This window comes from Malania oleifera, chromosome 7 (assembly GCF_029873635.1).
Source record: "Malania oleifera isolate guangnan ecotype guangnan chromosome 7, ASM2987363v1, whole genome shotgun sequence".
Taxonomy (NCBI): Eukaryota; Viridiplantae; Streptophyta; class Magnoliopsida; order Santalales; family Ximeniaceae; genus Malania; species Malania oleifera.
Genome location: NC_080423.1, coordinates 41,666,022 through 41,692,557, shown reverse-complemented (window position 1 = coordinate 41,692,557; position 26,536 = coordinate 41,666,022). Strand labels below are relative to the sequence as shown.

The 26,536-nt window shown below is 36.2% G+C and overlaps 1 protein-coding gene across 2 annotated transcripts in view; it reads left to right on the top strand.

Moving 5' to 3' along the window:
* Positions 1–6,473: 6,473 nt before the first annotated feature.
* The window catches only part of LOC131160075 (NADH--cytochrome b5 reductase 1-like), a 59,667-nt gene continuing 39,604 nt past the window's right edge, over positions 6,474–26,536 (top strand). Inside the window, exons 1-4 of one of the 2 annotated variants that reach the window (XM_058115394.1) lie at positions 6,474–6,866; positions 12,375–12,516; positions 12,603–12,693; positions 12,783–12,860. In XM_058115394.1, coding sequence (XP_057971377.1) covers positions 6,758–6,866; positions 12,375–12,516; positions 12,603–12,693; positions 12,783–12,860 — 420 coding nt within the window. In that variant the 5' untranslated portion in view covers positions 6,474–6,757. The remainder of the gene's footprint in view (positions 6,867–12,374; positions 12,517–12,602; positions 12,694–12,782; positions 12,861–26,536) is intronic. The other variant, XM_058115395.1, reaches the window with a different exon arrangement.

Genomic DNA, 26,536 nt, shown 5'->3' with positions numbered 1-26,536 from the left:
GTCTCTAGGTTGTAAGATAAAACCTTAAATTCTCATCTTATTCTCTAACAATCACTAACTCATATTTCAATCTACCCATCTCCTATTTCCCTCAAAATCAACTCCTATACTATGGTATTGTGTTCCACTGTTTACTAAAGTTTACAAAACCTAGCAACCTAGGCTCTGATACCAAACTGTGACGCCTCGATTTTTATAAAATTTTTTTATATAAACAATAATAAATAAATATTCACTCGTCATCAACAACATTCACAAATCGGCCACATCAACAACCTTACGACCATTCATACGACCCGACTCGCATTGGGTACCAAGTAAAAAGTCATTTTATTTATATAACCTAATAGCGGAAGATAGTATATACTTAACAACCAGAATACAATACCCAGAGTATCAACATACATACATATATATATACACACATTACCATCACATACCCAAAAACAACTCAACCCTAGGGGAATTACACCTCCCTAGTCCAATAACTCACCCTGTGTGTCAGCGTCCTAGCTCCTTATGTTCTCGGAGCTCTATCACCTGGCCTATCCCTGTTCCTTGAAAAATTTAGATAATTTAGGTGAGACACATTTCAATAAGAAGGAATAAATTATTTACAGTGTGTGTCCATATGAGTTCATTTATAACACACTTTACTTTTCAAATCATCATTTCATCTAAGAAAAAATACACTAATAAACAAATTCTCATAATCATATAGATATATAACACAAACTTTTATAAGCTCAAAAATCATTCCTCAAATTCAATCATTTCCAACACATATTTACTTGCGAAGTTCCTGGGAATAAGGAAGATTACCCGCCCATACAGGTAGCTTCCCTCTGTCCTAAGACGTTATGTAGCCAGGTATGGTCACTTCTGATACCTACCGGGGCACTCACCTTACTTAGTAAGCCCTCACGCGAAGAGTTTCACTATGCTTTAATTATTTATATTATTAACTCACATGGATCCATTTCTCAATTTTATCATTCTCTATTTCTCAATCTCCATTATTTCTTTCATTTCTCATTTTAGCCCATTTTATCATTCTTTCACTTTCCGTTTCCATTTTACTATCCGGCTCATGAGTATTCTTGGTATCTAGTACCAAAATCGCGTCTGTAACTTATGGCTAGCCTGAGGGTCTTTCTTTCCATGTCATGCGTCCCCCCATGGTCAAGGTTGTGCGGCCCGAAGGTTGGATCTAACTGCGGTTGGCTGACCCGGTTAGATCAAAATATCATATCACATATCTCGCATCTGTAGTACGATTGGCCGGCCTATAGCCCTGATCCAGACTTAGGGGGCACAACAACTCTACTAAACAGCTCAGCTGACTATCACGCCACACGCTCCAAGAGTCCGTGTGGTTGCACTACACCACTAGCAATGGTACCGTGCTCAATATCACCACCTATCATTAGGGTTTCCATAACCATCCATCAGGGTAATCATTACCACATACTCACAATCATTATGCGATATTGACATTTCATCAATCACATTTCAATTCCATATTGTAGTATTCATATTTCCCATTTTCACATTTTAGTATATATGTTTCAGAATTCACGTTCTCATTTTCACCTTTCAATATTTTCATATCAATATACATCATTAATCTCATATCAGTATAACTCAATTCATCTCAATATAAATATTCTCATCATTTTTGGTGCACATTTCATTATCTCATAATAGTATATATCTTGTTTCACGTATTTCAACATTTCTCAAAATACCCATATCAATAATTCACAAAATCTCATTTTTCATGCAAATCATTTCTACTCACATATAAATACCATATTTCTTTATTTCCCACTAATCACATCAATAATTATCATTTAAATATTTTCTTAGAAAGTACTCATCCTTATATTTCACATTTTTAAATATACGTCATATGCCACACTATTTTCATCTAATATTCATAATATATTAATTTTACACTCCAAAATATTACAATTTAATATTACTCAAATGCCACACAATTTATCTGATATTTATATCATAATAATTTCCAGACAAAATACCATATGCTCATTTTCACATATCAATTCAAATAGTAACTCTTAAAATACTGTTATAATTTATTCCCCTTACATGACATAGTGAAAGTTTCATTAAAACCCAGATCCCACACCCTTGGCGCCCGAAACTTAATTCCTGTAATTCGCATTTTTCCTAAATTAATTAACTCATTTCCCTAAAATAATACCTATATAATCTTCCCTAGGCTCCATATACCCCAAATTAACAATTAAACCAACATTTAACACCCTCACTTGATTTTTTGAACTATGCTTGTGGGATCCCAAAATTACACCTGCGGTGCTCACCTGGGCCCTAAATTTCAAAAATCTTACTTCAACTTCAGATGCTCAATATTTTAACATTTCTAAATCAACACTAATTAAATAACAATTAGCCCCTTAATAACCTCCCTTATCCCTTTGAGGTTATGCCTACGACGACCCCACAAGAATTTCGCCCTGCTAGACTTGTTAGAAAATTATCCCTAAATTCTCGTGGTGGTGTTCGATCGTCAATTAAGCTTAAAATTTACAAGAAATTGAGGTAAAAGGGGAGATCTAGCTTATCCCAGGAGATACGCCTACGCCGCTACTACCATCAATCCGTTCCGGTAGAATTGACGGTGACGAAAAAAGGAGTCCAACGGTATCTTCCAATTTCCGATAAGGCGAGTATCCATCGAGAAAATGAGGAAAGAGGGAGAGAGAATGAGGAGAGAGACGAGAACTGGGGGGGCTCTCTGCACAGGATACTGCAATCCAATCCTCCCGAAGTAGAAGCTTCAGGAGGTTACATGTATATATATATAAAATATAAAATAATAATAATAATATTTAATTAATATTAATAATGATATATTTTATTAATAAAAGTAAAAAAAAAATTTAATTATTATTTTTTTATAAATTTAAATTAATTAATGAATTAACTAATTTTTTTATTTTTTTTTTGGAATCACCTCACTAATCTTATATAGTCATTTTTGGGGTTATTACACGACCGAACCCAAGTCTTGACTTTTCCCAGCATCATCGGGCGCCCAAAGTTCTAGTTTATTTTGAGCTCAGGCGACCGAATATTGAAGTTCGGTAGACCGAACTTTTGATCAGGCGACCGAACCTCGAGTAGGTTGGAAAATAGCCTAGTTCAGCCACTCGAACTTGTCCACGGGCACCCGAACTTTAAAAATGCCTTTTTTTATCTATGCTTGTTCGTGCGACCAAACCTAAGGTCCGGGCGACTAAAACTCTCGGGTTGCCCAGATTTAACTGCAGTAGTTAGGGTCAAAATTTAATTAAACTTTTTTAATAATACCCTCTATGTCCCAATGGTCATATTTTTTATAAACTCTATAAATACCCATTTCATTTGTTTAATTAGTAACTTTGATTAACTCCCAAATCCTCTCAAATTATTTTGTTAATCAAAGTTTCCCCAAACCGTTTTAAATGCAAAATCTCTTTCATTAGGGCAATTCTTTTACACTTTCCAACTCTCTTCATTATTCTTTAAAAACCATCTTTACAAGAGAGTATATTTTCAATCGGGCATTCATTTTGATTTGCACATATAGTTTTAAATGCTTATATTTTGTCTTGTGTGTGCAAAGCTTTTGAAAGTATAACCCTAGACTCACCTATTTCTCATTACAAATATTTTCATAGAAACATTTGATTTAGGGTTTAAATCTCTAAGGTCCTCATCATACATATCACATTTAAAGATTACAAAAATTATTTTGAAAGCACCTTAACTCCCTGAGCATTATTTCATATCTTTAGAGAGTGCATATTTTATGAGCTTTATTGTGTACATCTCTTCTTGTCTTAAGAAGCATGTTTATATGTACAAAAATGTTTTTCATGTATCGGTTGGGTTCATCCCATTAATTGAACTAGGGAGTCTTAGCACCGTAAGTGAGACCGGTTCGGTTCAGCCCGAAAATTGAACTGGGGAGTCTCAGCCCCGTAAGTGAGATCGGTTTGGTTCACCCAAAAATTGAACTAGGGTTTTCCTCACCCCATAAGGAGAGGATGTAAACGACTTCTACTTCACCCGTTTAAGTGAGTAGGAATAGTGTAATCCTTGGGGGAGTATGCCCAAGGTGGGGATGTAGGCTAGTTTGGTCGAGCCTCGATAACAAATATCGCGTCGCTCTCTCCTTATCTCATTTAATTTATACACTTTAAATTCAACATGTGTATGTCTGTTTATTCATAGTTCTAATTACTTGCATGCACACTTTTATTTAAATGAGATTTGCTGCACGTGTATATCTACATTTATTGTTTTATTAATTTACATACACATGTGAAAATGGGATATGATATGTGGTGAATCGGCCAAACGTTTAGATTAGTTGAAAAATATTTTAAAACCCAATTCACCCCCCTCTTGGGAATACACCAATTCCAACACAATGGTTCCCAAGTTTGAGCTGTATGACCTAAAAACATGTAAAAAATGGGGTTCTAGGTGTCCAAAATGTGAAATATGCATATTTTTATCACAAACCAACTACCATCACCATACTTGTAAGTAAAATGATCCATGGGAACCAAACCTATGTCAAACGTGCCAATGGTGATCATTTTTGTACCATATGACCTACAAAACAAGTCAAAAATGGGGTTTAAGGTGCCCAAAATATGGAACATACATGTTTTGCCACAGATTGACTACAGCGACCGTGCTTGTATGTAAAATGTCCTGTGGGAACTAGTCCTGCATAAAACGAGCCGACGGTTTCCAAGTTTGAACCATAGGACCTAAACACAACCCCCAAATGGGGATCAAGGTGCCCAAACACAACCCCCAAATGGGGATCAAGGTGCCCAAACGTGAAATATGCTTGTTCTTGTCACAAACCGACTACCACCGCCATAGTCGTAAGTAAAATTGCCTGACAGAACTAAACTTGTGTGAAACGAGCCAATGGTTCCCATGTTTGTATTGTATGAGCTACACAAGAAGTTAATGTTTGGGTTCAAGGTGCGCAAAACATAAAATATGCTTATTCTTGTCATAAACCAGCTATCGCCAACATACTCGTAAAAAAATGATATGTGGGACCTACAAACCAAGTAAAAAATTGGGTTCTAACTGTTGAAAACTTGAAATATATATGTTTTTGTCACAAATCAACACTCACCACCATATGAGCTACAGAACAAGTCATGCAAACTAAACATGCATGGAACGAGCCAAAAAATCCCACGTCTGTAGGTTTAGATGACTATTGTTCGTATTATGAAGTTTGGGCGAATTTTTCAACAAATCCCCGGTTGAAAATTATGCGCGTTTAGAAGTGAATTTAGTAAACTTAGTTGATTTTAAGCACTTAGGTGTCCAAGTCGGGCAAACGAGGTCCAAACTGAGTGGGTTTAGTCCTGACACGTTCGTGACATTGAGTTAGACGTGCTGGAGCTGACGGTACCCAAAAACTCCTCCTTAGTTGAAAATTATGCGTTTAAAAGCTAATCTAAGAAACTTAGTTTATTTAAGCACTCAAGAGTCCAAGTCGGGCATACGAGATGCAAACTGAGTGGGGTCAGTTTCGACACGTCTGTGACATTGAGCTGGACGTGCCCGAGGTGACGGTGCCCAAAAACTCCACCCCGATTGAAAATTATGTTCTTATAAGCGAACTTAGTAAACTTAATTGATTTTAAGCGCTCAAGTGTCCAAGTTTGGGAATATGAGGTTCAAACCGAGTGAGGTCAATTCTGACTGATCAAACTTAACTATTTAAAATTATATCATTTTTTTGTTTAATTATGTTCGATCATTCTTGCTATCAAATCATTTGTACTTATAGTATGTATGTATTCAAAAATTATATACTAATTTTTTGTATAATTATTACTCTGTAGGGTCTATGGTCTGTCACAAGAAAATGAGGACGATGACGAGCACTAAATAACGATGCAACATTTTTTTTTTTTGTATTTTTTGTAATTTGAACAGATCATGTATAATATGATGTTTTTGAACAATTTGTTATGTATATATTTTCGTTTTTTGAATAATTTATGAATTTTTCATTAATTATGATTCAATATTATGTGTGCAGAATTTTAATTATAGGTTTTTACAGGGATTAGTGAGTAATTTAAAAAAAATTAAATTATTTTAAACTTTTAGTAACGATTATCCTTCACTAAAAAATGCGATTGTGACCGTCACTAATAGTGACTTTTTTAGTGATGGTTTTGAAAGTTTAGGCTTTAACTAGACCTTCTCTACACATCTTCGCCTATGATTTCACGGGAGAAAATTCTGTTGAAACTATTATTTATTGTGATGTCCTTATTGTTAATAACTCAACCATCATAGGACTTATTTTCGATAATTTATGTGAATATTCTTTATCATATTTCTCTCCATTTTTTGTTTTATTAAACTAAACAAGGGAAGGGAAAATAATTTCTCTCTCTCTTCTCATCTCTCTTCACGCGGAACGCACGTGTGATACCCGGCCGCCTTTCAACTTTCAAGTCTCAGCCTGTGGGCTGGTATCATCTAGATCCGAGAATCTTTCAATTCTGTGCAACCGAAAAGCTCTCAGGAACAACAAGCAGAGATCCCACAGTGCATACAGAAAAGGGAGAACGAAAGCCCCATCCCAATCCCAATTCCCAACCCTTCTCTCTATCATTCAGGCTTTTCTGTCCCTCAACAATTTGTAATATAATACCTGGGTCCCCACTCTACAATGGAGTTCATGCAGTCTCACAAAGTGGAGATGCTGGGCATAGCCGTGGCTCTTGTCGCCGTCGGTGCAACCACTGCTTTCTACCTATATCTCACCAAGAAACCCAAAGGTCTGAACTCTTCACCTCCTCGTTTCAATGTCCTCTTTGTTATATGTGCATAATTTGATGCTTGATCCGACTCTTCTGATAATGTTTTCCGTTTTAATTTTTTATTTTGGGTTTGATGATTGATTTCGAGGGGGGCTGCATTTTTATGAGCTTTTACTGTTTCTTTTTCCCTTTTTTCTCAGTTGTTGGGGGACAATGGGTTCTCTTTAATTCTCTCTAAAGATTTGTGTAGGGGTGGATGCTGGATTGATCTTCTTAAATTATTTTAATACAATTGAGGATTGATGAAATGTAGTTTTCAGCTTGGCTTGAATTTGTTAATGTCAAGGAAGCATATTTCAATCAATTTCAGAATTTTCTAATTTATTTTTGAAAAGAATATATATTTTAACTAATTACTTTCTCTTGCTTTCTGATAGTGGAAGGATTACTTGAATATTAAATGTGATACGGCTGTCTTAGGTACTAAAAGGATCTATATTACATAGGATATTTCTTTCAAATTGAATAACACTGTTGACAACGTTTTTACATGGGGGATAATGGTTTATGTTGAAGAAAAGTACCTTTTTGAGTTGGGTACAGTGATTTAGAAGGAAAGAATTGTGGCTCTAGAGCTATAAAGGGTGGAAATTAGAGCCCACTGTTTCTTTTATAAAATTGAGCTTTGATGGCAGCTAAGTTGCTGCCCCAGTGACAATTTGTTTTTGGAGCTTGAATTTCACATGTTTTAGTAATTAGGGTTAAGACTTAATGTTGGAGAAGGGTTGAAATTATGAATATTAGTGATTTGTAATCCTTTCAAAATGGCGCCAGCATTAGGGGCAGGCATGGTTCGGTTAACCGAATTGTGACCCCCAAACCGTTAGCCGTCAAAAAATGCAAACTGAAACCGAACCGTTAGATCAAATAAGAATTTTAAACTCAGATAAACTAATATTTTTTTTCTTCCACTTTGATTTTATGTAAATTAAAATTTTCAAAAATTAAAATTCAAGCATAAACTCAAAATGTACGAATTTGTAAACTTCAAATTAACATCCAACCCATGAGCTGAACGTACACAAAACCCACAATTCAATTTCTAAATTGTAAAAAAAAAAAACCATAAAATATTCATGATGAATTCAAATAATTTGAGCATCAAAAGTTGAAAATGATAACAAATCCAAGTTCTCCACAAATGTTCTTGAGCACTTAGTCTCTAAGATAAGTGAAAAGTAATCCAAATAACCAATGCAAGTTGTACATTGTGTTTTTGAAAACAAAACATAATACATCCATCATGAATTCAAAATGAACAAATCCAACTTCTCCACAATCCACATATATTCTTATCTCTTTAGCACTTAATCTTCAAGAATCATGAGCTTTGGTTCCTTGGTCAAGCTTGGATAATAGAAAAAAAAAAAGTTCAAAGTACACATTATAAATTACATAATGTAATAAAAATGCATGAAAATTGAAAAGTTGAATGACATGAGAAAAGGAAGAAGACTCACCTAATTCTATTTCTTCAAGTTCATTCAAGCTTTCCTTCACAATAAGTTGGTCATGTGTAATCCACAACTAATCTTTTGCACAAATAATAGCCTCAACCATTCTTGAAGTAAGAGAGCTATGAAATGAATCAAGTACATGACCCCCGACACTAAATGCCGAGTTGGATGCTATGGTAGATATGGGCATAGCCAACAAATCCTAAGCCAATAAGGAAATATCAAGTGATTTATCATTAGAATTTTCACACTCTTTTCTGACTTGACTGGATTTCCTTCTTCCAGTATCAGTTGATAAAGTTTAAGTCGTTCTACCTAATTATAGACAATTTTCATGGAGAAATTAGATGCAGCTTTTTTCTATTTTGGGTTGGATGTGAAGTAGTGTTATGACTTCACTTCAGTCTCTAGCCTAGCCTTTGGCATCCTCCTTAAGGAAGGAGAAAAAGTAGGAGAAATAGAAGTTTTCTTGATGCCATATGCATTGCACCTTGGGTGCATAGGCAATCTCCTCTCGATGATAATTGGAATTATTTTTAGGCTCATGCTCTCCATGAAATTCAAAGAATACATACAAATGTATTGGTTGCTAAAATGCTCCTAGTTTTGAAGAGCAAGACTCCAAAATTAGAAACTTCATAAAATAGAAATTTTGACTTGTCAAACAGGACTAATATTACTAATGGCTAAAAAATTTGATAAATACTTGTTAGAAAATTTCTATTAGGTGGAGAAAATTGGATGATGTGCCGGTGGTGTGGAGGAAGTAGGTAGTCATAATGTTAAGAGGTGAAGCTATTTGTTGTTCCTATCAAAACTGGGAGGTGGGATTATTGTGGATATAATAACTCTTTTGTCATACTTATCTGGACATTATGAAATAATCCTCAATTTTTTGTATAAAAAATATACAACAGAACAAACACATACTGATTATTAAATCAAGAACCCATAAAAGTAACTGTGGTTCTTTCACATGAACATCGACTAGTTTTTGAGGAGTTTCCTTGTCATGTGCTACATGCTGCATTAATCATGTCTGTCAATGGTTTAGGTTTATATTCTTATATTGGATTTTATCAACTTAAGTTCTTACAGCTTTATAAATCCTAGCATCTTCATAAAAGACGATGGATTATTTTAATTTAAAATTCAAATTTGATAACTGCATTCAAGGATTGTTAAGAATGAGGATACGATTCCTCGAGTCTTGAACAAGTAACAGTGACAAGATTGCTTCTTATTGGTCAATTCAGTGGTTTATGGATGATCTATTAAAGCCTCTGTGACATTGTCAGTTTAAAGACTGTATGGCTGTATTAGTGTACAAAAATGATGGATGTGCGTGCAGTTCTCCCTTTTGTTAAGGTCATTTATTGATAATCCCCATTTTGCACTTGTGCAACCATTATATATACCTAAACTGTCATTTAAAGTTCTTAGTCATGTTTCAAATAATTTCCATTTGCTTTATTTTGTGCAATTGAAATTCCCTGCTGGTTCTTTTCCAATTTTTCTCTGAAAGGCACATTAACGTCATGTTTGTCTCATGGAATGGAATGAAATAAAAAATTGAATCAAGAAGATGAATAAATCAAGTGATAAATTCGATTCTTTTCCATTCCTATGTGGCAAATGTATAGGGAAGTACAATCCAGACAGAAGAAAGTGATGTGCATCCAATGTTGAGAAGGTGCAATTATTCAGTTAGTTGAACCTTCTCCTGTCTTTGAATTGAGAGTATTATACTACTGTATGGCGCTCTTGAAGTAGATGAGCCATGCCCTTTTTTTTTGGGTTATCTTGATAGGAAAAATACAATTTTATTAAGAGTGAAGGGAAGGCATACTAGTGAACAAGTAGTCCTTGAAAGGAAAAAGAAGTAAAAATACAAAAAAACCATGTTGCTTGTAAGAAACCTCCTTTTTGTGACTTTTTTTCCCTCCCACTTTTTCTAACACAAATGGGGAGATAGACATTTATTATCACACTATCCAATGGTGTTTGAGGTTTGGAATATTGTGTGCCCTTGATTAGTATAGCTTGGATCATGCCTTTTTCCGTGAGGAGCTGTTAGGTTGGAGAGTGTTTCCTATTCGAAAGTCTAGACCGAAGATTTTTTTTGATCTTCCTGTTGGGAATTACATGGATATAAAATGAGTCATAGAGTTTTTGATGGCTGTGAGGTGACTGCTGCAAGTTTGAAGACTTATATATTCACATACTATTCGAGAAGTATTATACTGAAAATAGGTGATTTAAAACTCATGTTTGAATGCAGATTGTTAATCGTTGTAGCCCGGGAGTATATACGTGTGCCCCGCAGTGGATATACAATGTAGAGTCAGAGGAGGGGGTGATTGACTCTTTTTGCATATTAAAAAATTCTCTTTACAGAACAATAGTCTTGGCAAGATGGCAAGCAATTATATCACAATATAAAAAATATAAATTATGCACAAGACAATAAAATAAAGAGTAGGGAGAGAAAATCAACACTGAGATTTTTATGTGGTTTGGCTCCAAGCCTACGTCTACGCCTTAGCACCAAGTCAAGGATTCTACAATCCACTATCAACGCTTATTCCCCAGCGGAGCAAGCTTACAACTTGGGTACACAATCCTACACTTGGGAACAAATCCCTACTTGCTCACAAAGAGCCTTTACCAAGCGGTTCACCAAGAACCCTCACAATGGTTTGCAAAGAACCTTACACGAAGTAGATGATTACAATGAGAATGCTCCTTGAATGAGCAAATATTAAATACAAAGCAAACCTCACACTTCTCTCTCAAGAATTGTATCAAACAAGATTGGAGAACAAGAGAGATGAGCACTTGTGAATATGAACTAAGGTGCAATGTGCTAGGTTTTGGAATCAATGATATTTTTCACTATAAGCTTGTATAAATCATCAAGACCATTGTTAAACAAGTCTAAGGGCTTGTATTTATAGGCAAAGTGGGCTACTAGCCGTTTTATGGCCGTTGGGCATTTAAAACAATAAAAAACTATGCAAACTAGCCGTTAATAGCCTTTGGAGCAGAAATCCCGACGCAAACCGTCGACGGTTTTCTTCAAACCGTCAAAGTCATCAACATGAAAGTTGTGAGATTTTTTCTTAGCTTTCCATAGACACCAAGATCACCTTTTTGGATTTTTCTTGCAAAAATTATGCCCCAAATACCAAAAGGTGTTCAGGAAATTTGATAGGTGCATAATTGAGATTTTAAACCCAACCAAAAGGCCTTTTAATCACTTAAAACATTTTTGGACAAAAGTATATAAAATATATAAAGTCTAATGAAGATTAAAACTTGTCCAAGTGATTTTTTCCTCAAATATAAGATATTTTGATTTATGAAAACACAATTTGAAAGATCATTTGATATCTTATATACTTAGAATGTCCTTTTACAAAAATATACTTAACTTTCTTAAAGCTTTAGGACATTAACCATGCTTTGACAAAACCGGGACCAAGTATAAAAATGTTCTTAAAACTAAGATGTTAAAAACATGTCCCCTTTGAAAACATATTTTGAGTTTAGGATTGTTTTTGACAAACTCTTTGAATTTAACTTTGAAAATCGTGAATGTGAGTTTGTGACTTTAATGCAATCCTATAAACTCAAGTGTCCTAATATGCATATGCAATTTTGCTCAACTCTTGGTCAGAAATCATGCAAGAAACAGAATGCAAGAGTTACAAAAAGTTCCTACCACACACACAACTCTTATTACAAATAATTCTACAATTAAGCTTCCTTTGGTTGTGCATGGGTTCTTCTGAGTTCGTGTTGATTTGATCTTTCCTTCTTGACGTCTACTGGGTCCGATCTTTGCCTTCGATCTAGTACTTCATGTATGAGTACCTGTACTAAACATGATCTGCAAAGATGGGAAAACACTAGGAACCACCTATAGGTTAATATCATCAAAACACAATAAACCATGATTGCGTAGCCATCAAGGCTAACATAGACTAACACTCTTATGTCTTAATAGGTTGCTTGGACCCTGAAAACTTCAAGGAATTCAAACTTGTTAAACGCACCCAGCTCAGCCATAATGTGGCCAAATTCAAATTTGCTTTGCCTACGCCAATGTCAGTATTGGGACTTCCTATTGGACAACATATGAGTTGCAGGTTTGTGTATTTGGATTTGTCTTCTTGTGTGGATGCTAGTTTTCGCATTTTGCTATCTGCATTACATGAGTAGGTTGCCTTTTCAGAGGGAAAGATAGTCTTGGTGAAGAAGTTACTAAACCATATACTCCAACCACTTTAGATTCAAATGTTGGATACTTTGAATTAGTTATTAAGGTCCATACGCTCTAAACTTTTTTCCTTATTCTATTATATGATTTAGTTCTTTAGATGGTTTTGAAGATTTGGTTCCATTTGAATTGCAGATGTACCCACAGGGAAGGATGTCACATCATTTTCGTGAGATGCGAGAAGGTGATTACTTGGCCGTGAAAGGACCCAAGGTAAATGCTTTTACTTTTGATATCATTCAATTTTATTGCTTTGCTGGTTTCTTTGGCTGTTGGGCTGCATGCAGGTCAGATTCCTAATTTGTTCTCCCTTAAATAAGTTCATAATGCAAAAATCTTGTTTGATGTTAAACTACACCTAACATGTTAGAAACTCGATTCAACTCATGCAAAATTTAAATAATTTACTGTATAATACATGTTAATATATGTTTAAACAACTCTACTGCACTTAGCTAAGAGAAATTGATCAGAGACTTTTTGGGTTTTTTTTTACCAAAATAGGGTTATGTGAAAAAAAATACAAATATGAGGTAAACATGAAACATATTGCAAAAGTAGGCTGTCCTCATATTGAAGATGCCAATGTGGATGGGTCCCACTAAAAAGTCAATGGAGCGCCGTCTGGAGTCTTTCTTGTGCAAATGTTCAAACCAATGACAAAATGCTGAGTCCCATCAACAGTTAAAGAAGCTGCTGGCGTTTGGGTAATTATTTGGCCGTAACACAATAAATGGGAGTGGATTGGGAAATTTACTTTGGCAGTGTTTTGCAATAGATGCTCTTCTCTGAGTCTGTAAAGGGAAATTCGTCCACATAAAACATTAATAATAATAATAATAATAACAACAACAACATGTGTGTATATATGTAGAGAGAGGGACACACACTCACATACGTAAACACACACTAGTAGAGCTCTGGTGCTATGCATGGATTAAGAAAAAATATATTTTAAATTAAAATATATTTATATAATATTGAGTATAAAGTTAAGTGTAATTTTTAAATTGAAGATTTAAAATTTGAAAATAGTTATAAAAAATATTTGTTTATGGTTTCTATTAGAAAATACTTAATTATAATTACTTTTATTTATTATGAAATAAATTGATTTTAATTAATGGTTACCAAGTCTATTAATTTAATTATTAATAGCGACTACAAAATATATTACTTTAAATATTATTAGCAGTTAAAAAAAATAAGTTAGTAAATTTTAAGGAAGTTTTAAATACTAATCAATTTATTTATGGGATGATTAATTATTATATTTATTATTTTATAAAGTAATTCAATTATTATTAGCAATTCTAAAATTATTAATTCAATTATTATTACTTGTTAGAAAAAATGAATTCCATTATTATTAGTGGTTACAAAAATTAAATTATAAATTTATAGTAAGTTTTCAAAATACTAGTCCTTTTATTTAATGATATTAATGATGATGATAATGATGATGATGATGATGCTGGCCATGCGTTGAGGCCAATTAATTCCCTCATTCCAGCTTCTTTCACTGTTGGTAATTCATGGAATATGGATAAACTATAGTTTCGTTTAGGCTAATCTTGCATACAAGAAACAGTTACTAACTAAACTGGCAAAGCTGTAACCTATGTTTAACATGAAATTGCAAATGAAACTGTTTAAGCATGAACTAACAATTCATTTGAGCTAGTACATACGAAATGTTAACCCACTCATAATGGCAGGCTAGCCTAACTAATCATTCAACTAATTTTAACAAACTAATTGCATATGTAACTGATAGAGCTGGTTGAGTTTAAATTAGACAAATTTGCCTGGCACAACTGCGCAGCTGGTTAGTTCTCTTGGCTAGAAACTAGTTGAAAAGATACATGAAATGGCAAGTGGACAATCACATCAGTAAGGCATGGACTGGATTTTGTACGTATGAATTAACAATTTTTTGATTACTTTTGATGAAAACATTGTATGTACACACATGCACATTGAAGACACTCATTGATGTAAGCTAAAATGAGACATGACATTGGATTGGTCTTTGGTAGTTGATGGGCCATGGTCTTGCTGTTGGGTTATTGATTTTAACCCTAAAGTATTTTGACCAAGTATTGGTGGGCCTAATTTTGTTGCTTGATGATTAAGTTTAGCTAGCACTTCCTGTTTTTATATTTAGCAATGTAAAAAGCAAAGACGCAAGGCAAGGTGGTTTGACGCTAAAGAGGCGAGGCATAAGCGGCCTTAAGATGTAAGCCTTTTGAGAATTTTAATTTTGAGTAAAATATCTAAATAAATTACACATATTTTTAAAGATAAAAAAAATTAATAAAATAATAAATAAAAAGTAAAAAAGTAACCAAATATAATTAATAAACCATTCCATGCAACCAAAAAACAAAAAAAACATTATTTTGAATTTATTAAGTCAATCATGTCAAGATGTTGCTATAACATTTTAAAGTTCAAGTTGTTTTCAAAATCTAACATGCAAATTTTAGGGGTCGTTTGGTATTACTGCGTAAACTATAAAAAAAAATTAAAAATTGAAAACTGGCAACCTGCTTAATTAATATTTCGAAAAGACTAAAACAAATGAAAAGCCTGATTGAACAAATGCTCTTCTCCATCAATCAAATAACAATTTTAAAAATATGTTCAAAATAATAAAAGTACAAATAAATACAAATTAAAATATTATAATAAAATAAAAACTATTATGATTATCTTAATTAGCATATAATAGATTTCCCTTTTACGATAATAATCTTCTTATACATGACAACTAAAAAATAGTAAAAATAAATTTTAAATGACTTTATATTTTCTAAATTTTAAAATTTTTATGGATATTTTTTAAAATTATATTTAAAATTTTTTTATGGTCATTTAATTTAATTTTAATTAAATATTATGAATAAAGTGAATGATTTAATCCAAAAAAGTTGATTATGAATATTATAGTATCTTGACAACAGGTTGCCAAAATAACTGAAAATTATAAAAATATGATTTTGAATTGTTTCAAAAAACAAATTAAAACTATCAACAGATCAGCAAACTCAAGTAAACGTGTTTTCATAATCATTTCCTCCATTGTATGTGTTAAAGGTAATTTATCTTAATAGTGTTATTATTAAGTATGTTAGAATGTTAATTAGTGGGAGTTACCAAGGGTATTATAGTCATTAGAATATATTTGATTTGTATTATAAATAGAGGTAGAGACCTATCTTCAAATTAGGTCATTCATTTAATCAAAATCTCAAAATAGTATCAGAGTGTGATCCAACCTAAACCCTATCACACTCAGCTGTTGCTGGAAAACACCCTCCCGTCACTGCCCTTCTCAGAATCACCTCAACCCTTCATTATGTCAAAGAACGGACCATATATCCAAAAACAGAACCCTCTGAAACCTAACCCTACAAAATCCCATCATCGGAAAGCTCCCCACACACTGCCACGCGCTGTCATGGGAGAGTGATTCTGGTCACCTTTTCTGATTTTTTCCTCCGGCATGTTCTGATTTCTTCCCTAGACCATATTTTTAAGCTTTTGGGCATGTTTTTTGCTCAAAGACTTGAACTTTTTCGACCATTCATTCATGGTAATCCATTAGTTGTTGTTCGGTGTTCGTGAAGGCTTTTTTTTTTTTTTTTTGTGAGTTTCTTGGAGCAGTGGCAGTGTTCATAAGTTAATTTGTGAGGCTGTGGCAATGCTTTATTAGTTTGTAAGTGGTTCACCTCATCCATGGTTGTTTCGGTGCTTCACATTGTTTTTGGTTTTCTAGATTAGTTTTGATTGTTTTTCGTGTTTGACATTGGTGTGGCTTTTGGTTTGTGGGTGTTGGGATGGAGTCTATGAATCCCAAGGATTCATGTTTCCTTCTTCGTTGCCACAGATAACGACTGAAAAGTTGGATGGAAAGAATTTTGTTCAAAGTCTAAGATTGTTTGAGTTTATTTAGCAGGATTAGGGAAATTTGACCACGTGCTCCAATCTGATCCTTTTGATGAGAAGAGAAAAGAAGTGTGGATTCAGAAAGATGCCTTGATTGTTTCCCTCTTATGGAATCTGATGGAGCCCCAGATTGCACGAATGTGCATGCATCTAGATACATGCAAGGAGATTTGGGATTATGCCAAGCTTCTATACTCTTGTAACATTACACATATGTTGGATTTATCCTCAGAGTACTTTTAGTTAAACAAGGAGATAGGAGCATTGCATATTATTTTGGAGGCATGAAACGTACTCATGAGGAGCTTAACGTCGTGCAATCTATAATCGCCGATGTTTGTGAGATGCAGACGCAAAGGTAGCAGATGATAGTTCTTTGGGTTTTAGCATGCTTGGGACCCGAATTTGAGGCAACTCGGTCCATTATACTTAGTAGTGCAGAGTTGCCATCATTTACCGATGTTTATTCTTGTGTCCTTCATGCTTCCTTTAGCACACATTCTCCTGCTCTTGTATCTGGCTCTAAGAGGATAGCCTTTGCCACACATGGTGATTCTAGTTCTCTACCAAACAACTGCAGAAGTTATCGAGGTGGTTTGAGTGGTTGTGGTAGTAGAGATGAATGAGGTAGAGGCACTCCTCACAAGTGGACTCATTGTGGACAAGGTAATCGTACTATTGAGTAGTGTTGGGATCTCCGCGATAGACCTTCACGTGTTGCCAATGCAACTACCACTGATTCCACACCTTTGGGGGCAGCCAATCCAGCCACCACCGACTTCACGCCTTTGGGGCAAAGTGCGGCGCAACATACAGTATCTATGTCAGAGGAAGAGTATTTCAATTTCCAGCAGTTTCAAGTGGCACAACAAGCTTATCTTTCCATTGCTTCTCTTTCCTAAATAGGTTATCCCACAACATGCCTATTATCCAATACTTCTTGTCCTAGTCCTTGGGTTATAGACTTCGACACTCTGCTGCCACTGATTATATCACAGGTATACCTAATTTCTTCTTTACTCTTAATTTACTCTGTATCACTCTTGCTGATGGATCCACCATTGTCGTCAAAGGAATTGAGATTGTAAATCTCACTTCTTTTATTTCTCTTCCTTCGGTTTTGTATATTCCTGAGTTTCCTTTTAGTCTTACGTCCGTTAGCAAGATTACTAAATCCATGAATTGTTCATAACATTATTCCCTAATTGTGGTTATTTAGGACTTGAAGACGAGGAAGATGTTTGGCGGAGGACATGAAGCTGGTGGACTTTTAACACTTTGAGCCACTGTTTCTTTTTACTGCCTGTACTGCTTTTGCCTCATCTCTTCAAATTCATTGTTGCCTTGGTCATCCTTCATTGGAAAAGCCGAAACATGTAGTTCCTGATTTGAGTACTATGTCTAGCCTTGATTGTGAGTTTTGTCAGTTGGGAAAACATCATCCTGTCCCTTTTGCTGTGCAAGTCAATTTCATGTTAGTAGAATTGTGTCCAAGTTGGGTTTTCGGTATTTGTAACCTTTGTGGATGATTATTCAAGGATGACTTGGCTATACTAAATAAAAGATTGTTCTGAGTTATTTTATATACTTTGTGCCTTTTGTTTTGAAATAAAGACTCAATTTGGTTTGCTAGTTCAAATACTTTGGAGTGATAATGGCAACAAGTATTTTAGTACTCAATTCAGTACTTATATGACTTAGTTTGGTATTGTTCATCAACCATCCTATGCCCACATTCCTCAACAAAATGGGGTTGTATAGAGGAAAAATAGACATATCCTTGAAATCACTCACACCTTACTTTATCAAATGCATGTTCCTAAAGTGTTTTGGAGTGATGCTGTACTTACTGCATGCTATCTTATAAATAGGATGCCATCCTCTTTTCTTAGTGGTAAAATTCCCTACTCCATTCTCTTTCCTAATTCACCTCTATTCTCTCTACCTCCTATTATATTTGGTGTGCCCTTTGTTCATCAACTAACTCTTAGGGTGGATAAGTTGGATCCTTGTGCCATAAAATGTGTTTTTCTAGGCTACTCATATACTCAAAAGGGATATCGTTGTTCTAGTCCTACGCTGCATTGCTTCTTTGTTTCTGTAGATGTTACCTTTGAATCTACACCTTACTACACTTAGTCGCACTAATCTCAGTGAGTCTCTTCCTCTTCCTAATCTTCCATATTCTAGTTTTCTATCCTTATCCAATCAACTACCTATGTCTCCATGTAGTTTTAGTCCTTCTCATTGTCTCAATCGTCCTAATTTGCGGATGTATTCACAATGGCAATTCCAAAGTCCCCCTCTAGTTTCTACTACCATGCCTATCGTCTGATGATCATATTCACCACAATGTTGATCCTCCCATTGCTGTTCGGAAAGGTAAATGCACACGTACACAACATCCCATTTCCAACTATGTTTGCTATGACTTCTTATCACCCTCCTATTAGTGTTTTGTTACTGCTTTATCATCTGCTGCCCTTCTTAAATCTGTTTCAAAATCCTTAGTGCACTCTGGATGGAGGAATGCCATGGTTGAAGAGATGAATGCTTTATAGGACAATGGTATTGGGGCTTGGTATCTCTTCCTCTTGAGAAGTCAATGGTTGGTTGTTGCTGGGTATACATTGTGGAAGTCAACCCTGATGGTTCTATGGCTCATTTTGTTGCTAAGGGGTATACTCAGGTGTATGGTTTGGATTATTTGGACACTATTTCTCTGATTTCCAAACTTACATTAGTACGTTTGTTTAGCTCCTTTCCAAACTTACATTATGTTAGCTTTGGTGCAATCCCAAGAAGGGGGGTGAATTGGTATTTAAAAATTTCCTTCTAGGTTAAACTAATCTAGTAGCAGTATTACACAACCTAGGGGCAGTCTAAGTATATATGAAATAGTAGATATGAAATATTTACCAATATTCAAAGCATACAACGCAATTTCAATATTTCTCAACTCAATGCAATTCTGTGTCTATTAGATACACAATATATTCAGCAAGGAAATTAAATCAAGCACACAACAGAATATAATGTAGGAAATGTAAAAGTGATACCGAATATGATATCGGGGTTTGGTCAATCCTGCCTACGTCCCCGCCTTGGCACACCCTCACAAGGATTACACTATAAGGATCACTTAAAAAAGTGGAGCGGAACCTAAATAATCAGGTTAATTAGCACAGGGCTGACCTCAACCTTTACAGATAATCCTTACCGAGTTGGATTACCGCTCCCTCAGGCCACGCTTGGAATACAGCAGTATTTTTATAATATGACAAGGTACAATGATTATGCTTCTTAATCAAGCAGATATGTACCAAAATACAGCACAAACAAATATGCACTCACAAATGATATGGATTTAATGCTCAGGTGAGATCCACTATGTATACTCTCTAAGATGTGTGAGTGTATGTATATGTGAGAGTTCAACCTTTGATTCAAGATAAGATATTCAACACACAAATGATCAAAGGAAGTTTAACACAATCCAAATCAAATATCTCAAGGATATTCTAAATGTAAAGCACAATAGATATTTTGGATTGAAGCTGACAAAAACAATATCAAAGATAATATGCAAACTTGTGTAAAATAATATTTTTGCAAGTCAAAATCCACAAGCTTGATGAATCTTGCAATCAAGATGCAAAGACTCACTAGTTATAAGGGTTTTCCCGCTCAAAGTTTATTGTTTAAATCGGGGGAAAACCCTAGCTAAGAACTCAATGAAAATAATCAATCAACAAACAAGGAGAGTTTTAGCAATGTAAAACACTCAATAACACTCTTGGGAACTTGATCTATCAAGGGAATAGAAAAATAAAGTGTATGGAACTAGTATGAGCTAAATTGGATTTGAAAATTTGACAGAGTTTTTCTTTAATCATCTTGTTAATCAATCCTTAATTTTGCAAATGAGAAGATATATATAGGCAAGGGCAAAATTATGACCGTTGGAAACTCAATGGGCATTATTAAAAAGATTTTAAATGAGTTTAATATTTTAACCCCTTTTATCTCGGTTAAAAAATAAAACCAACTCAAGAGTTTCGGGTGCCCGAGCCACGGTTCGGTCGCCCGAACAGACACAGTGGAAAAAGTTCATTTTGAAGTTTGGGTGCCCGAATCAAGGTTCGGTTTGCTGAACCGAGGCGATTTCCAAAAGGTCGCGATTCGGTCACTCGGTGTAAAGTTCGGTTACCCGAACTTGAACTTTCGGTCGTCCAAGGGTAAAATGAACGTGGGAGTTCGGATTGCCGAGTTGTTGGGAAAAGTCAGGATTGATGTTCGGTCGCTCGAGGGCGATACATTTATTTTTGGTTCGGTCGCCCGAAACCAAGTTAACCCGCTGACTTTTTAGCGGTTCGGGCGCCCGAGGTGTTTTGAACTCCTGGGGTTTGGGCGCCCGACCTCTCTCATTTTATGCCTATTATGTTCAATCCATTTCAATTTGATCCCCTGATTGAGCAAGTTATTATGGGGACTGTTTGTGCATATGTGTAGGAACCTAAGGTCTTTTCAAGTATGCCCAATAACTTGGTGTCGGTTGACCGAAGGGTGCCCTAAGGTCATTTGGTCCCTATGGTCAATCTACTGCATTTCTGAGCATTAAACCCTATCATGCATGCAGATGCATTATTAAAGACCATATAAATTATTACAGACCAATTAAAAAAGAATGCAAATACAATAGAGAATAGGTCTTCATTCTTTCAATTCTTCAGACGCCATAAATGAAGCTTGATCTTCATAGTCCGTATGGCTTGCTTGAGTTCCTACCAACAGTGCATGCTAAGGATAAACCTATTCAAGAAGCTCAGTGCACAGGTGAGAAACATAGGTTTTGTCATAATCAAAACGGGATCAGACTCATAGAGTCAACACATTAGTATGTCTATTCATCTGCTTGGCTACCACTTGTCACTTACCTTTGCATCAATTAGATCTGAAGATTGCCTTCTTGCATAGTGATCTTGAGGAGGAGGTCTATATGGAGCAACCACCTGGGTTCATTGTTCATAGGGAGTCATACTTAGTGTGTCGGCTCAAGAAGGCAATATATGGTTTAAAATAGTCTTCTAGAGCATGGTTTGGTCAATTCAGTGCTGTAATACTTGAGTTTGGTCTCCGACAGTGTGCAGTGAATCAGTCTATGTTTCATCGGGTAGGATCCTTCTTGTTGTGTATGTGGATGATAGTGTTATTATAGGTGATAATGATAAAGGTATTTAGGGTCTTAAACATTTTATACATACTAAGTTTCAAACTAAACTTACATTAGTACGTCTTCTCATCTCCTTGGCTACCACTTGTCGTTGGCTTTTGTGAAGAATGCCTTCTTGCATTGTGATCTTGAGGAGGAGGTCTATATGGAGCAACCACCTAGGTTTGTTGCTCATGGGGACTCATGCTTAGTGTGTCAGGTCAAAAAGGCACTATGTGGTTTAAAACAGTCTCCTAGAGCATGGTTTGGTTAATTCAATGCTATAGTACTTGAGTTTGGTCTTTGACGGTGTGTAGTGGATCACTCTATGTTTTATTGTTGTACTTCATTGGATAGGGTCATTCTTGTTGTGTATGTGGTTGATATTGTTATTACAGGTGATAATGATAAAGGTATTTTGAGTCTTAAACATTTGGTACATACTAAGTTTCAAACCAAATATTTGGGATTATTGGAATATTTATTGGGTATAGAAGTGTCTAGATCTTGTATGAGAACTATTTGTCACAGAGGAGGTATGTTCTTGATCTGTTAGATGAAACTAGACTGTTGGGATCCACATTGGTTGATACACCCATAAATCCTAACAGCAAGTTAGTGCTAGATATGGGTAATTTGTTGCCTAATCTTGGACAATATAGGAGACTTGTTGGAAAGTTGAATTATCTCACAATCACTTGGCTAGACATATCTTTTGCGACAAGTGTTGTGAATCAATTTTTGGATTCTCTGAGGACAAGTCACTAGGATGTAGTAATCCGCATCTTGAGATATCTCAACAGTGCACTTAGGAGAGGTCTTTTATATCGAGATTAGGGTCACACTTATATTTAGGGATATAAAGATGCAACTTAGGCCATGTCACCTTCCAATTGAAGATCCAAAATCGGGTACTATATCTTGGTTGGTGGTAATTTGGTTTCTTGGAAAAGTAAGAAACAAACTGTGGTTGCTAGATCAAGTGTTGAATCAGAGTATGTAGCTATGGTTCACACTACTTGTGAACTTGTTGGGTTGAAGAACATGTTGGAAGAATTGGGTTTCCACATTCTCAGTCTATGGACTTGATGTGTGATAATCAAACTGCCCTTCAAATTTGCCTCCAACCCGGTCTTTCGTAAGCGAACAAAACAAATTGAAGTTGATTGCCATTTTTTTTAGGAGAGATTTGTGCAGAAGCTCATTACTACCACTTATATGAAGTCTGATATGCAGCTTGCTGATTTATTTACCAAAGTGTTAGGGAGTGACAATGTACTGGGGAAAAGGGGGAGAGAGATACTGCTATAAGGGGGAGAGAGATACTGATATAATTGTATTCTTTAGGGATTTAGAATGAATATATGATTATCTGTGTTATTGTTTGTATGGTGATTCTCTTGTAGTTGAATAATACAAGTAGTTTTTTTCCTTGTGGTGTTTTGTTGCTTGGATTGTGATGTCTCTGATCGTTATAGTCTTATTCGGTGTATAAGAATATATTGCTCGCGTGAAATCCTATTGTTCTTTGTTTTCCTTGAGTATTGAGACTCACCTGGTGCTCGTGCTTGCAGGCTTGAACGTGTGAGGTTTGGCTAACTTGTCGAGGGAGAGCTCTCAATGAGTGCCACACGACCCTTACTTGAGTCCCATTTTTGGGAGTCCGTGATAGTTGGTATCAGAGCGCAGTGTGTGCGAGCACCATGAGTGGTAATATGAGAAACAAGTCAGGAAAAGTAGAGCGCATTGAGGCGCTTGAGACAAAACTTGTAACCCTGGAGACAACATGCGGTGAACTCCATGGGTTGGTGGCAATATTGATAAAGGAGAAAGGCGTGCCAACAGAGCTTGAGGCCGCTGAAGAGAACCCCAGAGAAAATTTCTATGGGGTATCAAAAGTTGTAGAGAGACTTGAAGAACTTGAAAAATTCATTCCACGTGTGAAATCCCTAGAGAAACGGCTAAGAGAGCTTGAGGCCTTCCAGAAGAGTATCGAGCAGTTGGAAGCCTTTGAGAGCAGGCTGGAACATATTGAGGGCATATTGCCATCTTTTTCGTCCCAACGCGGAGAGCCAATAGAGCTTGAGGCCTCCTTATGGGAGTTAATGGATAATTTTGATTTCCTTGAGAAGATGTTAAGGAGTCCATTACTGTTTTGAAGGAAGATTTGAAGGAGATGGGTAATGTCCAAAGTGTGGTGGTCCAAGTCCAGAGGGATCTACAAGAGAGTACTGTGAAAGTGAATGCAGTGGCACAGATAGCTCGAAGGCCAGTTGAAGATCCAAGTGAGGGTTTTTGATTGAAGGTATCGAAACCTAAAAGTTTTGGAGGTATGCGAGATGCAAAGGAGCTGGACAATTTCTTCTTTGATATGGAGCACTACTTCACGTGCTCACGAGTGGATCTAGAAGTGGACCGGGTAAATATGGCAACGGTATACCTGGTTGGGGATGCAAAATTGTGGTAGAGAACTAAATGGAATGATATTCAGCACAATAGATGTGTCATCAACACGTGGGAGGGGTTGAAACAGACGTTGAAGACCCAATTCTATCCAGAAAATGTGGAGTACATAGCAAAGTGCAAAGTAATGGAATTGCAACAGACCGGTTCAATAAGAAATTATGTACGGGAATACCAAGCCTTGATGTTGGACATTATAGACATGACCGAATCGGATTGACTGTTTCATTTTCTTTGGGGTTTGAAGACATGGCCAAGGAATGAACTACGTCAGCAAGGTGCTGGTGATCTCTCTTCTGCCCTCGCTGCTGCTGAACGGTTGGATGATTTTTCAGACAATTCTGGGAAGCGAAATTTCCCTATGTCCACCAATAATGATTCCCGGCTCAGTAAAGTGTATAAGTCCACAAAAGGGGGAAGGGATAGGGAGACAAATAGTTCTTGGAAAGATAAAAGAGCGCCCATGAATAGGGAGTGGAGGGGTGGACGAACGGGGGGTGGAGAGCGTCGAGTGCTGATTTCATGTTTTCTTTGCATGGGTCCGCATTGAGTGGCGGAGTGTTTTGAACGTAAGACTTTGAATGCTTTAAAGGCCCTTTGAGGGGAAACCAAAACCCCGACAGCAACCCCAGAAGAACAACAGAATATGGTGGGAGCATTGAGATTTTTGAGGGCATTAGAGCGCCAAGTAGTTCACAACAAGTCTCAGGAGAAGGGATTAATGTACGTTGATCTACTTTTGAATGGAAAGAAAATCAAGGCCATGATTGATACAGGGGCCACTCATAATTTTATTGCTGATTCTGAAGCTTAACAGTTAGAATTGCAAGTAAATAAGGATGTGGGCAAGTTAAAAGCAGTGAATTCTCAAGCGTTAACCACGGTGGGGGTGGCACCTAAAGTGGCATGCCAAATGGGGTCATGGTTTGGAACAGTTGATTTCACCGTGGCACCCCTTGACGACTTTGATGTGGTATTGGGGATGGATTTTCTTAAAGTGATACGCTCAATGCTGATCCCAGCTGCGGATTGTCTTGTGATAATGGGAAGTACACCTTGTGCGGTCCCCGCAGCCTACAACAATTTCGATGAGAGGAAGTTGCTTTCAGCCCTCCAATTCAAAAAGGGAGTAAAAAGGGGAGAATCTTCTTTCGTGGTTCTACTGATAGTCTCAGGAGATGTAGAGATAGGGAAATATCTAGTTGAGATTAAGGAAGTTTTTGAAGAGTTCAAGGAGGTGATCCCGGAATAACTACCTAGAGTTTTACCACCTCGACGACAGATTGACCACGAAATTGAGCTTTTGCCAGGAGTAAAGCCGCCAGCATGTGCCCCTTATCGAATGGCGCCGCCGGAGTTAGCTGAACTTAGAAGACAATTGAATGATCTAATTGCAGCAGGGTTCATCCATCCTTCAAAAGCACTTTTTGGGGCCCCAGTGTTATTCCAGAAGAAACAAGATGGTAGTTTGCGCTTGTGTGTAGATTATCGTGCTCTTAATAAGGTGACGGTTCGCAACAAATATCCCATTCCACTGATTGCTGATATTTTTGACCAGTAAAGAATGTTTAAATATTTCACTAAACTGGACTTGAGATCGGGATATCATCAAGTGCGCATTGTAGAGGGAGATGAACCGAAGACCACTTGTGTCACCTAATATGGAGCATTTGAATTCCTTGTCATGCCTTTTGGGCTAACAAATGCACCCGCTACCTTTTGTTCTCTAATGAATCAGGTTTTTCGGGACTACCTTGACCAGTTTGTGGTTGTTTACCTTGATGATATAATGGTTTTCAACGCATCCTTAGAAGAACATAAAGATCATTTTCGGAAGGTTTTTCAAAAACTCAAAGAAAATTAGTTATATGTAAAAGGGGAGAAGTGTGCTTTCGCTCAAAAGCGTATTAAATTCTTAGGGCATATTATTGAGGAGGGCCAGATACGGATGGATTCAGCTAAAGTAGAAACCATCAAGGAGTGGCGAGCACCTACATTCGTTAGAGAATTGCGATCCTTCTTGGGCCTAGCCAACTACTATCGAAAGTTTATAGAGGGGTACTCCAGAAGAGTTGTATTGTTAACAAATTTACTGAGGAAGGGGGTACCATGGGGGTGGTCAGAAGAGTGCCAATCAGCATTCGTTGAATTAAAGGAAAAGATTGTAGGAGATCTTGTGCTAATCCTTCCTGATGTGACAAAGCTGTTTGAAGTGCAAGTAGATGCCTCAGACTTTGCATTAGGGGGAGTTCTCTTGCAGGAA